General features: G+C 45.7%; 1 protein-coding gene across 2 annotated transcripts in view; it reads left to right on the top strand.

The window, feature by feature from the left end:
* SEC14L5 (SEC14 like lipid binding 5) overlaps nt 1-14,898 on the top strand; it is a 60,735-nt gene that overhangs the window by 40,075 nt on the left and 5,762 nt on the right. For both annotated transcript variants that reach the window (XM_074965541.1, XM_074965540.1), the window contains 8 exons: nt 4,229-4,418; nt 5,165-5,253; nt 6,573-6,643; nt 7,375-7,546; nt 8,303-8,437; nt 9,775-9,912; nt 12,646-12,891; nt 14,261-14,439. In XM_074965541.1, coding sequence (XP_074821642.1) covers nt 4,229-4,418; nt 5,165-5,253; nt 6,573-6,643; nt 7,375-7,546; nt 8,303-8,437; nt 9,775-9,912; nt 12,646-12,891; nt 14,261-14,439 — 1,220 coding nt within the window. The remainder of the gene's footprint in view (nt 1-4,228; nt 4,419-5,164; nt 5,254-6,572; nt 6,644-7,374; nt 7,547-8,302; nt 8,438-9,774; nt 9,913-12,645; nt 12,892-14,260; nt 14,440-14,898) is intronic.

The following is a 14,898-nucleotide window of genomic DNA, read 5'->3' as shown; positions in this document are numbered from 1 at the left end:
AGCCAAATGCCGTCCCTCGTGTCAGAAATCCATTCCACTAACTTAGCCTTTGAACTTGATTCTCTGTATAACAATACCACCTCATCCTCTCAAAGCTCTGCCTCTGACCCGAATGTAAGTGCTCACTCGTCCCTGTGCATTGCTGCATTCACAACTGTACCGCTGCGCATACCTAGGCTTTCTGGTTATTGCTATGACAGACTTTCCTCTGGCGTCGTAAGTAAGCTCTTGCTTTATCTATGTAGTAAGTAGGCACTTGATTTATCTATGTAATCAGCCATGAAGAGTTCGTTGTAACCTGGGGCCAACATGACACTTGAAAATGGCAAAACTTTATGTAATAACCACAATGTTGGATTCTCTTGACAGGGACTAAGCAGGCTCTCCTGTATATTATGTTTGATTCTTTCTCTAAGGGTTTGAACTAGCGTTGTCAATTAATCACAGTTAACTCACATGATTAACTAAAAACAGTAATCATGATTAATCACAGTTTTAATCACACTGCTAAGCAATAGAGTACCAATTGAAATTTATTAAATATTTTTGGATGTTTTTCTATATTTTCAAATACATTGATTTCAATTACAACGCAGTATACAAAGTGTACAGTGCTCACTTTATATTATTTTTATTACAAATATTTGCACTGTAAAAATGATAAATAAAAGAAACTGTATTTTTCAATTCACCTCATACAAGTACTGTAATGCAATCTCCTTATCCTGAAAGTGCAACTTACAAATGTAGATTTTTTTCTTACATAACTGCACTTAAAAACAAAACAATCTAAAACTTTAGAGCCTACAAGTCCACTCAGTCCTACTTCTTTTCCAGCCAATCGTTCAGACAAACAAGTTTGTTTACATTTATGGGAGATAATGTTGCCTGCTGCTTATTTACAATGTCACCATAAAGTGAGAACAGGCGTTCGCACGAAACTTTTGTAACTGGCATTGCAAGGTATTTATGTGCCAGATATGCTAAACATTCATACGTCCCTTCATGCTTCGGCCACCATTCCAGAGGACATGCTTCCATGCTAATGATGCTTATTTCAAAAAATGAGTTATTTAAATTTGTGACTGAACTCCTGGGGGGAGAATTGTATGTCTCCGGCTCTGTTTTACCCATAGTCTGCCATATATTTCATATTATAGTAGTCTCGGCTGATGACTCAGCAGATATAGTTCATTTTAAGAACACTTTTGCTGTAGATTTGACAAAACGCAAAGAAGGTACCAATGTGAGATTTCTACAGATAGCTACAGCACTCTACCCAAGGTTATAGACTCTGAAGTACCTTTCAAAGTCTGACAGGGACAAGGTGTGGAGCATGCTTTCAGAAGTCTTAAAAGAGCAACACTCTGATGCAGAAACTACAGAACCCGAACCACCAAAAAACAAAATCAACCTTCTGCTGGTGGCATCTAACTCAAATGATGAAAACGAACGTGCGTCGGTCTGCACTGCTTTGGATCGTTATCGAGCAGAACCCATCATCAGCATGGATGCATATCCTCTGGAATGGTGGTTGAAACATGAAGGGACATGAATCTTTAGTGCATCTGGCATGTAAATACCTTGCAACGCCGTCTACAACAGTGCCATGCGAGCTCCTGTTCTCACTTTCAGGTGACATTGTAAACAAGAAGTGGGCAGCATTATTGCCTACAAAAGTAAGCAAACTTGTTTGTCTGAGTGATTGGCTGAACAAGAAATAGGACTGAGAAACTTTAGCGCCTACAAGTCTAAACATTTTTATTTTTGAATGCAGGTATTTTTTGTACATAATTATACATTTGTAAGTTCAACTTTCATGATCAAGAGATTGCACTACAGTACTTGTATTAGGTGAATTGAAAAATACTATTTTGTTTTTTACAGTGCAAATATTTGTAATAAAAATATAAAGTGAGCACTGTACACTTTGTAGTCTGTGTTTTAATTAAAATAAATATATTTGGAAATGTAGAAAACATCCAAAATATTTAAATAAATGGTATTCTATTATTGTTTAATGGTGCCATTAATAGTGATTAACTTTTTAAAATCACTTGACAGCCCTAGTTTGAACCAACCTAAGTAGCCCTTTGGATAGCGTCTTCCTCTCAGCACTGAAGATGTGTGTTCAAACCCTGCTATACAAAAATCAGCTGTTTCTATCTGAGTGTGATGCAGACAAGTTATTGCAAGAGTTTATTAAATACATTTTGAGCTCTGACATGGAAACATGTCCACCCCCCCCCCCCCAAACCCTCCCTAGCCAACATGTACAAATGCGATGTTCACAAAGGGTTGGTTAGAAACAATTTACCCCAGGTGTGCATCTAAGCTATCTCTGAACTTATCTGCTCTCAACCCCTTTCTCTCCACTGAATCCGTTCTTAGGGCTTGTCTACATGGTGCAGTAGTCCACAGTAGAGGGGTATAAATTCTAATTTGCACCAGCGTGTTGCACGCTAACTGGCCCACATGGACTCTGTTAAAAGTTCCCTAGTGCGCGTTGTGTAGGACTGTTTGAAATGGGATTGCACTCGGGAACTTTTAGAGCAGGGGTTCTCAAACTGGGGGTCAGGAGGTTATTACGTGGGGGGGATCGCGAGCTGTCAACCTCCATCCCAACCCTGCTTTGCCTTCAGCATTTATAATGGTGTTAAATATGTAAAAAAGTGTTTTTAATTTATAAGGGGGGGTCGCACTCAAAGGCTTGCTATGTGAAAGGGGTCACCAGTAAAAAAAAGTTTGAGAACCACTGTTTTAGAGCATGCCAGCAGGGTCCACACAGGCCAGCTAGTGCACAGCTTATGAGTGCATGTTAGAATTGACACCTTTTGTAGTGCAGACTAATGCACTATGTAGACAAGCCCTAAGTGTGTCTATTGCAGCTTCATATCAGTACGTGTAACTGAGATTGCTTCAGGCCTGAAATTCCAGGCTGCTTTGCTTCCAGCCCTTCTTTCTATTTTCATCCACGTCAGTAAGCTGATAAAGGAGCTTTTCGCCCTGAATACACGTATTATTTGTGTTACAGCCATGTGCAGGTGGCCCAGCTGGGACCATGGCCTTATTTCGCTAAACCCCGTAGAAATGCATAGGAAGAGACTGTCCCCGCTTTGAAGAGTTTGCAGTCTGAATTATGATGATATGCAACACACAAACTTAACCTGAGGCAGTGGGGCGCAGAGGAGACTGGAAGATGTAGTGGCAGATTAGCTGTATGCACAACTTGCAATTTCAAGTCAAATTTAGCTTTGTTTGGGATTTATTAATGATGATTTCTGCGGGCCAACTGCCTACCTGTGAGTAGCCGGCAATTTTATCTTGGGCTTCAAGGTAGAAGTGGATCTCCAGGGATTTGAAGGAAGTCAGAAAGTACTCGCTATCCTGGAGTATGCCCCAGGCAGAAGGGGCAGCGAGAGCCAAAGCACAGAAGTGTTGGTGGGAGAAGTGGACGAACATTTGAGGCCAGTATGATTAGCTGAAAGCTTGTGGGGGGCCATGAAATCAGATTCGAGAGGAGATAATTGGGGGGGGGGGGCTACATTGTAATGTCATGAAGGGTAGCTCTCATGGAGAAAGGAGAGGGACTGACATACTTGGACAAGGCCAGTGTGGAGGTTCAGCAGACGAGCCGGATGATAAGAGCCCGCACAAGAGCGTGAGTTGTAGTGTTCCAGCTGAAGGGAGCCTTTGGAGGGTGTCTGGTCTATTTACAGACAGCCCAGCTGTGACCAGTCTCCCCAGGGCTAGCACTTAGATGCTTTTCACCCTTTGCATGGTGCTGTGTGGCTTTCCTGTCTCTCTGGGGAAGGAACATTGCAGCTTTGTTACTTTCAGGCAGGATTTGTGGGTGGTTTGTCTCAGCTGGTGGGGGAATGTTTTGGGAGACTCTGGCTAGCAGAGTTCACTGCAATTCCCAGCTGTCTATTCCATGCACTGGCTGGCAGTGTTTCTAGACTGAATATGCATGGCATATATAGGCCCAGGTAGGTGGGAGGGCCCTATCTCTGGAGGGGGGCTGGGTTTGTCATTTCCCTACAGTCCTGGATTAGCTGGAGCAGACCAAATGGACATAGCAGGAGGAAAGAAAATTAAACTTCAATCCTTCTCCATGTCTGTGAGGAGCTAGAAGCTTCTTTGCATCTTGTTGGTGTTTGTGGGAGGGGAGGCTGGCAGCAGTGCAGTCCAAGCTCTTTGGAATGAGTGCGTCTCCTCTGTCTCTCAGATCCCCAAAGATGAGCACATCCTTCGATTCCTGCGGGCTCGTGACTTCAACATCGACAAGGCTCGCGAGATGCTCTGCCAGTCGCTGACCTGGCGCAAGCAGTACCAGGTGGATTACATCCTGCAGACCTGGAGACCCCCATCCCTGCTGGAGGAGTACTACACTGGAGGGTGGCATTATCAGGATAAAGGTAGGACGGTGTGTCTGCACCACCAGTGCAGTGACCTGTGGCTCTGTGGAGCCAGCTGGGCTGGCAGGATACACCATAGCATGGTGAAGAATCCTAGCATGGGTACGTTTCCTAATACATATGAACGTCCCGATTGTGTCAAAGCAATCTCTTTGTTTTTGTATGTGCAGATGAGGCTGAATCTGGCTGGCCTAAAGCTCCCCTTGATAGGAATATGCTTTGGGCACCATTTTTTTTTCTTTGAATTTTTAAGAAAATGTCCTGCTTATAGGTAAGCAACTCTGTTTACAGTGGAAGCTTCTCCTACCCAAGTGCCCCATCCCTTCCCGGAAGGGTCTGCCCCCTAAGGAGATGAGTAGGTCAGACTCCAATCAATTCAACTGACAGCCTCTCGGAGCTGCTGGCAAGGCTGTTGTGATATCATCACCTTCCCACCGAAGACTGGAATAAGACCACAAGGCTTTTCACACAGCCCACTAGACAGCTAACCATCTTAGGCCAATGCTGACCTGTGGCATGGATAAGAGAGAGTCTATAGCTCACACCCCCCAACACCCCCTCTCTGGGCTATTCCATCTCCCAGGCACCTGGCCTATTTATCACTGACAGGAAGCTGAGGTTAGATTGGCCATCTGAATGCTACTTTTTCTTCAGCAGAGTTTCCAGGTTCTTTACAGGATCTCCCGTTTGGGGGCTTAGAACCAGTGTTTTCCCTGTAACGTCTTTGTTTGTTCTTTGCTTTGAAGATGGCCGCCCCCTCTACATCCTTCGCCTCGGTCAGATGGACACAAAAGGTTTGGTGAAGGCCCTGGGAGAAGAGTCGCTCCTGCGACATGTAAGGGATGCTTTTATTACCTATATAACTTCAGCTGCTACAATTTCTCTGAGAGGTGGAGATGAAGTGCAGATCACAGCAGCAGGCCCATGTGGGAAGAAGGGATCCACTTGACTAGCAGATGAAGGAATTGGTTCTAATACCACGTATCGGTTGGCCTTGTGTATCTCTCTCCCATCAACTGTTGATGGCGATAGGGTTCAGCATGCAGCATATGGGCACTATATGGCCTGCTGATTGGCTGCATCTCACCAGATACAAATTTGGAGGCAAATTCTTCATTGTCTTCAACAGTTAGGCCATCACAGAACATGGCTGATACAGTGGCTATTAGGGCTTATCTAAATGAGCACTAAGGTGCATCTGCAATGGATTCCCAGCTGATGTAGATGTATCTATCCAGCTGCGCTGAAGCCAGCTTGCCAGAAATAGCAATGTAGCCAGGATAGCAAGGGCCATGGCTTGGATTAGCTGCTTTAATACATACCGGGGGTCCAGGTAGGTACAGACTTGGGTAGCTAGCTTGAGCCACTGCCCATGCTATCTTGGCTACACTGCTGTTCTTAGCACGCTAGCTCAAGCACAGAGCCCAACCTTGATGCCTATTGGAACAGTTCCTACCACAGCACTTGCTTACTTTGCCATCACCTTGAACAAAACTTAGAGCAGCAGCTAGTCTCCTCTCCAGCATCCGAGCTCCTCTCAGCTCAGGAAAGAGAGGGGAGCATGGGAGGGGAATCAGTTCTGACTCCCTGTTTTGGAACGCCTCCTCAGCCCCCATGCTACCGGGCAGCTCTATACTACTCCACTTGTGTAGAGTCCTTAGTGGCACGCATAGCAGTGTAGCTCCTTCCAACCCCCAACATACTCACCAGCCCAGAGTGAGGCAAGACCCAGCCGTGGCGCAAATGCACGAGGAGGAAGTTCTCTGATGCCAGGGCAGTTCTCTGCTGGTGATTTGCAGCTGGATTGTGGTCCTTACATCACCCAAATGATGCAAAGGGCCCATAGCTGGGCTTGAGAATCTGGTCCACAGGGTCTTGGGGCCTTCAACACACAGGCCTTGTAAAGTCAGTAGAACTGATTTTTCAGCAGAGAGAACTTTTCCAGAAATCTCGTTTCTTGTTTCGTATACACGTAACATGGCTGGTTTGTCCCTTTTATCATAATAGGCTGCTCTGGCTCCAGCTCCCTGTTCATGTGATTTCCTCAGTGTTCCCCCATGGTGGAGTAGGCGATCTGGGCTCTTCTTTGGGTGTGTTGCCAAAGTAACCTCCAGTCTGTGCGCTCTCTCTCTCTCCCCCTCTCTCTCATTTCAGGTTTTGTCAATTAACGAGGAGGGACAAAAGAGGTGTGAGGAAAACACCAACCTGTTTGGCCGTCCCATCACGTTAGTATGCGTTTAACTGTCTTAAGGCCCTGGCATGGTGGAAGTAACATTTCAGTGAAAGTTTGTAAGATATCATGGATTTTACTGAAATAAGTAACTGGAATTCTTAGGCCCAAGCCACAGACAGGAGTATTTTGTTTGTATCAATCCCTACTCCAGCCAAGGCAGGGGTGTCTGTGGTACCTTATGTATTGGGCATAGCGTAGATGAACTGTACAACTCGATATGAAGGAAAACAAGGCTATTTGTCCCCAATCACATTGTCCAGCTTTTCTGCCACATTCCAGGTGGATCTTCTACCTGATGCCTTGGTGATCCCAATCCAGCTGCTTGAAGCCTGTAGTTCTGGCTCCGTTTGCACAGCATCAAGTTTTTAACTAATGCAAAGTAACTCTTTAGTGCCATGACAGTAGTGCCCAGATTGTGTCTTGGTGGATTCAAAAGGGCCTAAGCACCCTTAACCACCTTGAAATGGACAACCGGTGTCGTCCTCCCTGGGAGGAGGAATCCATTCCGGGCCTATAGAGCCAGTGCACTGAAAATACTTTTGGACTCTGGCCACCTGCTGCTTGTATGGTGGGGGGTAGTTACCCCCTGGGTTTAATAGAAAGTGTACGATAAAAAAGTTTTGTGCAACTCTTATTTGTGCTGGCTGGGCAGGTGCTGTGTTGGTGAGAAATGGGGATATTGCAGCGCAGTGGTGACCTCTCCCGTTCTTCTGTGCATTTCAGATCCTGGACATGTCTGGTGGATTTGGAAGGGTTGAACATGCGTCACCTGTGGCGGCCTGGAGTTAAGGCTCTCCTTCGGATAATCGAGGTTGTAGAGGACAATTACCCTGAGACACTAGGGAGGTTACTGATCGTGCGAGCACCACGGGTTTTCCCTGTGCTGTGGACTCTGGTAAGTGAAATCCTTACTGTACAGACAGTGAGAACTGGGCCAGTGCCACAAGTGGCTAAAACCTCCAGTGCTGTAGATGTTGGAGGGTTATGGAGGAAAAAGCTCTTGGGCAACCTGTCGTTGGACTGAGGAGAGCTAGACACTGCTCATTGGCGGAGCTCTGGAATTAGCCATAGTGCTGCCACGGAGCAATCTATGTCATCTTCACATCACTTTTAGTTTCTGTCATCCTGCCAGCGTTGACCAGAGTTTGGGATCTACACTCTGAGCTCTCATATGGCGCTGTGCTGCATTACCACCGACCGACAGCCTAGCTCTTGGGACTCTCTCTCATACCGATGTGCAAGAGTCATGCCAATAAAAAGCTCCAGTTGGCACAGGTTTGAGTGGCAAAGATGAAACTGCTTTTAAATCCCACTTGAAAGAGCACTGGAGAATAAAGTAATGAATGTGACCCTGGCTAGGGCCTGCTGGATGTATAGGCCACAGAACAGAACTGACAAAGCCCAATGCAGTTCTGGAATAGTGTTGAGGATGGGGAGGTGACTTCTAGTTTTATCTAATGTGAGGGATGGCGGGGGGAACCCTGTGAGAGAATGGAAATATTTCTATGTATAACTTATTCTGGTTCAGGGCCATCAACTTCCCTGTGGACTCCAGTCCACGGTGCTAGGAGTGTTTCTGGAATGTGGTGCAACATTCTCTTCAAATTACGGTCCATGCCATAAGAACATCTTCTGTCCACCTGTATTTCAGGTTAGTCCTTTCATCAATGAAAACACCAGGCAGAAGTTCCTCATCTACAGCGGCAATAACTACCAGGGTCCTGGAGGGCTTGTAGACTATCTGGACAAAGACGTGATTCCAGATTTCCTTGGAGGAGAATGTGTGGTGAGTTTGCTGTAAGGTGAATCTGAGATATGCTGTCTTCCTGGGGGCCTAGTCCTTCCACTCCTTCCCTTGAAATAGTTACCTTTCTAGACTGGTAGTGCCCAAAGGCCCACACTGGACTGGGGACCCATCGTGCTGGGTGCTGAGATCATCCTTCCCTCAGAGCTCACCTTCGGAGAGGTGGCATTTTGCTGAGGAAGCCTTTATGAGGGAGATGCGTTTAGATGTTCTTACCCTTCTGCTCTTATGACTGCCTTGACCTTGAATGTTATGGAAAAACGGAACTTGGTCCTTGGACTTTGAGAGTTCTTCCTCGAGTCAGTGTGGTTTTCCTTGGGTTATTCATGTCTGTCTTCATCTTGCTTAAAAATACCCGAAATGATGGGTTGAGGCACAAGCTAGAGATTGGTGATCATGTCCCAGTCCCATGACATAGCATCAAAAATATGACTCCACTGCTTCAGTTGTCAAATGGCATCCAGATTAGCACAGGTCTAAAAATATCTGGTCTGGCTCCTTTAGTGTCTATTGGATTAGGGAGATTATTAAAGGGACACAACCAGACTGAAAAAAATAAACGAACACATCGTGCATATAAGGCTCTTTATTTGATTTTTTTGGGGGTTTATGCATAAATCACACATTATAGGTAATGTGCCTTTAGTCTGAGCTTTAATAAATTAGAACTGTTTTCATATTTTTGATATCTGCCATTGCAGCCACTTTCTTTGAATCTTGTTAACGTCATGTAATATTGTGGAGGCGCTTGTGTTCTTATTGTATGTAGGTTGCCCAGAAACTTCTCAATAAATTATATTAAATTGAAATAATGAAAAAGACCTTAAATTTACTTTTTCATCATTTATGCTGCTCACCATGTCACACCCCATTCAGACAGTGAAAATACAATGATGAGTTTCACTTATTTCTCATCAATTTTGCTTTCAGGCTGTGTGGTGCTAGCACCATGGTGCAATGGTTGGATTCCAGATTCTGTCTGGAGCATTTAAAATTAAGCCAGGGCTTTTCACTGACACATCACGGTAAAATTTCAAATAATATTACATGTTGTAAAACTGTCTTTTAAAGAAAAGAACACTCTCTAAATTGGGGTCCCAACCTAACTGATGGGATGTGTCCCTCACAAAGAGCAGGGGCCAGATCCTACTTGTGTAAAGCCAATGGAGCTATGACATTTTACTCCAGCTGAGGATCTGATGTTTCATAATAGGTAACTGGGTATACTGGGGGTGTCTAGATATTACCATAAATGTTAGTTTAGAAGTCCCAGTACAGATGTGTCTCTCTCTCTCTCTCTCTCTCTCTGGTTCTTGCAGTGCAATGTCCCTGAGGGTGGACTCGTCCCCAAGTCACTTTATCAAACAGATGAAGAACCGGAGAACTCTGATCACATCCGACTATGGACAGAAACCATCTACCACTCTGCAAATGTTCTTAAAGGGGCTCCTCACGAGGTACAGACCAACCATGTGCTGTTCTGGGGAAGGCAGGGAGGTCACTCCAAGGGGCTGTGCTGTAGATTTGTTCTTGTGAAGGCTAGGATAGCGCTGTGAAGGGATTCCAGCATGTTAAGTGCTGGAGGTGTTCCAGCAGCACAGAGCTCTGCAGGGGATGGCTGAGATAAAACTGCCAGCATTTCAGAGGTGTATGGAAGTTAAGAACAGTAATTTGGGGGTCAGGAAGCAGTTTCTCTAGTCTCTGGTGTAACTTGTCCCTGTACACACACTGTAGCACCTTCCTCCTTTTTCTGGAGAAATAAAGACTCCATCGGCTTCCCCCCAATATCCTTGTGTCCATTATTTATCATGCCTCTGATCTCGTGAGAGAAGATTTCAGAGTAACAGCCGTGTTAGTCTGTATTCGCAAAAAGAAAAGGAGTACTTGTGGCACCTTAGAGACTAACCAATTTATTTGAGCATAAGCTTTCGTGAGCTACCGCTCACTTCATCGGATGCATACTGTGGAAACTGCAGAAGACATTATATACACAGAGACCATGAAACAATACCTCCTCCCACCCCACTCTCCTGCTGGTAATAGCTTATCTAAAGTGATCACTCTCCTTACAATGTGTATGATGATCAAGTTGGGCCATTTCCAGCACAAATCCAGGTTTTCTCACCCTCCGCCCCTTCACACACAAACTCACTCTCCTGCTGGTAATAGCCCATTGAAAGTACCACTCTTCCTACAATGTGTATGAAAATCAAGGTGGGCCATTTCCAGCACAAATCCAGGTTTTCTCACCCCCCTGCCCCCCCCCCAAAACACACACACACTCACTCACTCACTCACTCTCCTGCTGGTAATAGCTTATCCAAAGTGACCACTCTCCCTACAATGTGCATGATAATCAAGTTGGGCCATTTCCAGCACAAATCCAGGTTTTCTCACCCCCCCCCCCCCAAAAAACCACACACACAAACTCACTCTCCTGCTGGTAATAGCTTATCCAAAGTGACCACTCTGATTTTCATACACATTGTAAGGAGAGTGATCACTTTAGATAAGCTATTACCAGCAGGAGAGTGGGGTGGGAGGAGGTATTGTTTCATGGTCTCTGTGTATATAATGTTTTCTGCAGTTTCCACAGTATGCATCCGATGAAGTGAGCTGTAGCTCACGAAAGCTTATGCTCAAATAAATTGGTTAGTCTCTAAGGTGCCACAAGTACTCCTTTTCTTTTTGTGAGAGAAGAGTACATGAGCTGGGAATATTCAAGTGTAATCAAAAAGGACAAAGTTGGGGAGAGAAATCCTTTGATCTGAGAGTGATGCACCCATTTCTAACCATGGATGATAGCTCGTTCTGACTCAGCCTGTTCGATTTCCCCGTGCAACAGCCAGTTGGAACCTCACAATTAGCCGTTCTAAAGCAGTCCACAGCTGAGCCCCAGAAACCTTTGCTTTGGTGCCAGTTGTGCTCAATGGGGGTACCATGGGAACGGGCATGAAACAGGAACTCCTCACCTAACGTTGTAGTCATGTTCCTGAAAAATGTGACTTTAAGCAAAACGATGTGAAGCGAATCCAATTTCCCCATAAGAATTAATGTAAATGTGGGGGTACGTTCCAGGGAATTTTTTTTCACCAGACAAATATACTCTGTGTGTGTGTGTGTGTGTATATAATATATAAAGTTTTAAACAAACAATTTAATACTGTACATAGCAATGATGATTGTGAAGCTTGGTTGAGGTGGTCAAGTCAGAGGGTGGGATATTTCCCAGGGAATGCCTTACTGCTAAATGATGAACTAGCACTTGGCTGTACCCTCAAGGGTTAACACATTTGTTGTTAATGTAGCCTCCCACTGTACAAGGCAGCACAAATGGAGGGAGGGGAGACAGCATAGCAGACAGAGATACACACCCTGTGTGTGGGAGAGAGAGGTGCATTGTCCCTTTAAGTACGCTGACACCACACTCTAAGTACATTGCCTTTTAAAAGGATCAGGAAGTTGAGACAGCAGCTGCGGCCAGCTCTCCCCCCAGCTCTTTCCATCCTGAGCCCTGTTGTGTCTCCCCACTGCTCTATATGGAGAAGGGGTAAGCGAGGGACAGGAGTAGAGGGGAGGGGGACACCTTGACATTAGTCCCCCTCTTCCCCCCTCCCCTGCACAGCAAGCTGGAGGCTTCCAGGAGCAGCTCCAAGGCAGAGGGGAGGAGCAGCACATAGCAGTGGGGGGAGGGACAGCTGAACTGCCGGCAATTGGTAGCCTGCTGGGCAGCTGCTGCACAGGAAACTTAGGGGAGCGGGGAGCTGACCGGGCGAGGGCTGCTGGTCCACCCTGGTTCCAAGCCCCCACCAGCTAGCTCCAACAGACTGCTCTTCCTGCAAGCAGTGGACAGAGCATTGCGCAACTTTAAACGAGCACGTTCCCTAATTGATCAGCAACAAAACATCGTTAACCGGGATGACTTTAAGTGAGGAGTTACTGTACTTTGTAAGGCACTGCTGATGCAGGAGAAGGTTGTGGTGAAAGTGGCCAAGCAGATCCACGGCAGTGAAATCTGAAGGCAGGAACTGGGATCAGCTCATGAGCCCCTGGGAAGCTGAGAACTGCAGCAGTAATGGATCCTAAGACTGCAGGAGCTGGGCAGATTTGTGTGAGGGGAAGGTGGGAGGATGTTGGCTCTCACCTGAAGACCAAGCCCATAAAACCTGCTTGTGTTGCTGCTTGTTTAGATCGTTGTGGAAATCCTGGAGGGTGAGTCTGTGATCACGTGGGACTTTGACATCCTGAAGGGAGACGTGGTGTTCTGCCTCTTTCACTCCAAGCGAGCGCCCGAGACCAGTCGCAAAGAGGCCACTTCATCAAGTGCTTCGACTGCTGGGGACAACATGCAGCTAATCGATAAGAGCTGGGTTCTGGGGGTGGATTACAGCCGCATGGAGTCTCCGCTGGTGTGCCGGGAAGGAGAGAGCATTCAGGTTGGACATCCTGCCGCCTCTTGACCTCTAAACGGCCACGGTGAACCAGTAATGTTCAGAACCTGGTAGTGGAGGGTAGATGTGACTGTTGAGCAGGTTGCATAGGGAGTGGCAGTTTTCATTGATGTTTTTTGGTGAAACTTAAACAAATTCCAGAATCCCATGGTTAAAAATACCCCGAACAATGGGGACTGGAAATCCTCCACTGCAAGGGAATAGAGGCTCTTTTCATAGCTCTCTGCATAAGAACTAGACTCCCAGTCCCCCTGAGGAAGTACATAGCATGGCAGTACCTGAGTTAGACTTGTTTCCTTCAGCGCATTCTGAAATGCTCTATGCTGTGTGTCACGCTATCCGGAGTGGCTCAGGACCGGGAGTGCCAACCTCAGGGCAGACTGTCAAGGAGCAGGGCAAAAACCCCAAACTGGTTGTATGCTCTATAATTAGATTTCACCAACAAGTGTGAATGCCTAAATCACTATACCAATCTTACCATAGAGTCACAGACAGTCTCCTTGGGTAATCCTGTCTATCTTGTGATAGATCTATATTCGGGTTACTCCCAGTCCCAAAGGACCACTCATTTACCTCAGGTCAACTGTTCTTCAGATCTCACACCAAAGACAACTCTTGTAGCCAATCCTGTAATAAACTAACTAAAAGCTTATTAACTAGGAAAAATAAATGAGTTATTTACAAGGGTAAAACAGGTAAAGATACGCACACAAATGAGGTACAGTCTTACGTTCCAAAAAATGATAGTCGCTATTATATGCATGCTTTATAAGTCCCTTCCTGCTAACCTAAGCTCAACAGCTGGGGACTCCTTGCATGAGTTCAAGCAGCATAGGAATAACAATTTCTCTTTAACTGGCATTTTTATTCCCTTCCCCCAGTGTTCAAGCTGTGATGGAATAGGGCTTGAGCAGGAACCCTCTTCAGGGGTGTGGGGGAAGCAATCAATGAAGTCTTTTGTCCACAGTGGCTTGTTCGATGTCTAGACTTTCTTTTGTTAGGGAGAAGATAACCCCTCTTGTGGTGAACTGATATTTCACACTTGGTAATGCTTCTCCCCTGACTGTGGGGGATTTACTGTTTTAGCAAACACTTTTATAGTTCTAGAGTTAACTTTTAAATATTACCATATAACATGGGACGCAGTTGTTATAAGTAGGATTAATACATGCACACGGGGAAGCCAGACTGGTTTCCAGCTATGCATTTGTCAGTGTTTAGTGAGGCCTGAGGACTTAGCATGAGCTTGCATTTGGAAATACAAACACTTTTTTTTTTTTTAAAAAGGGGGTGATTTTTTTTTTTTCAAACACTTGGCAGTCGCTTGATGGTGCTCTTTGTCCATCTCTTACAGGGATCTCATGTGACTCGTTGGCCTGGCTTTTATGTTCTGCAGTGGAAAATGCACAGCTCTTTGCCCTGTTCTGGCACCAGCCTCCCTCGAGTAGATGATGTCCTGGCCTCTTTGCAAGTTTCCAGTCACAAGTGTAAACTCATGTACTACTTTGAGGTGCTTGCATCCAAGGATTTCAGGTAGGAGCCATGCTAGGAGCTAGGCTAATGTGTGACTTGCAATAGAAGAGCAGTCTAGCAAAGCAGGCTGTGACTCTGGAATTCCAGTCATATCTAACCTTTAAAATGTCTGTGGCACACGACATGGAAAATGGATACGAGTAGATTGGTCTTCTTCCTTAGAGAGACTTCCCTTTGTTAGCACCAGATGGAGCCCTGACACATCCTTGGTCTTGGCGGGAAGTGAAGTTCTCCCGCTATGACACGACTATACATCCTCTGGAGGAGTTACTCATTGAATGTGTTGCCTTACCCCAAACGTCTTTAATAGTTGCTATAGCTTCTTGAATGGGCGTGGAGCACCGTTACTTGGGAGACCAGTGTTTAGGAGTAACTTCGTAGCACGTGCTTTCCAGACCATTGGGCAAAGTAACCAAGTGATATGTCAGGGGTTCGAAGGAGGATATTGGTCACATGACA

Source organism: Natator depressus, chromosome 10, assembly GCF_965152275.1.
Source record: "Natator depressus isolate rNatDep1 chromosome 10, rNatDep2.hap1, whole genome shotgun sequence".
Taxonomy (NCBI): domain Eukaryota; kingdom Metazoa; phylum Chordata; order Testudines; family Cheloniidae; genus Natator; species Natator depressus.
Note: the sequence above shows the minus strand (reverse complement) of the source record. Positions and strands in the feature narration are given on the sequence as shown.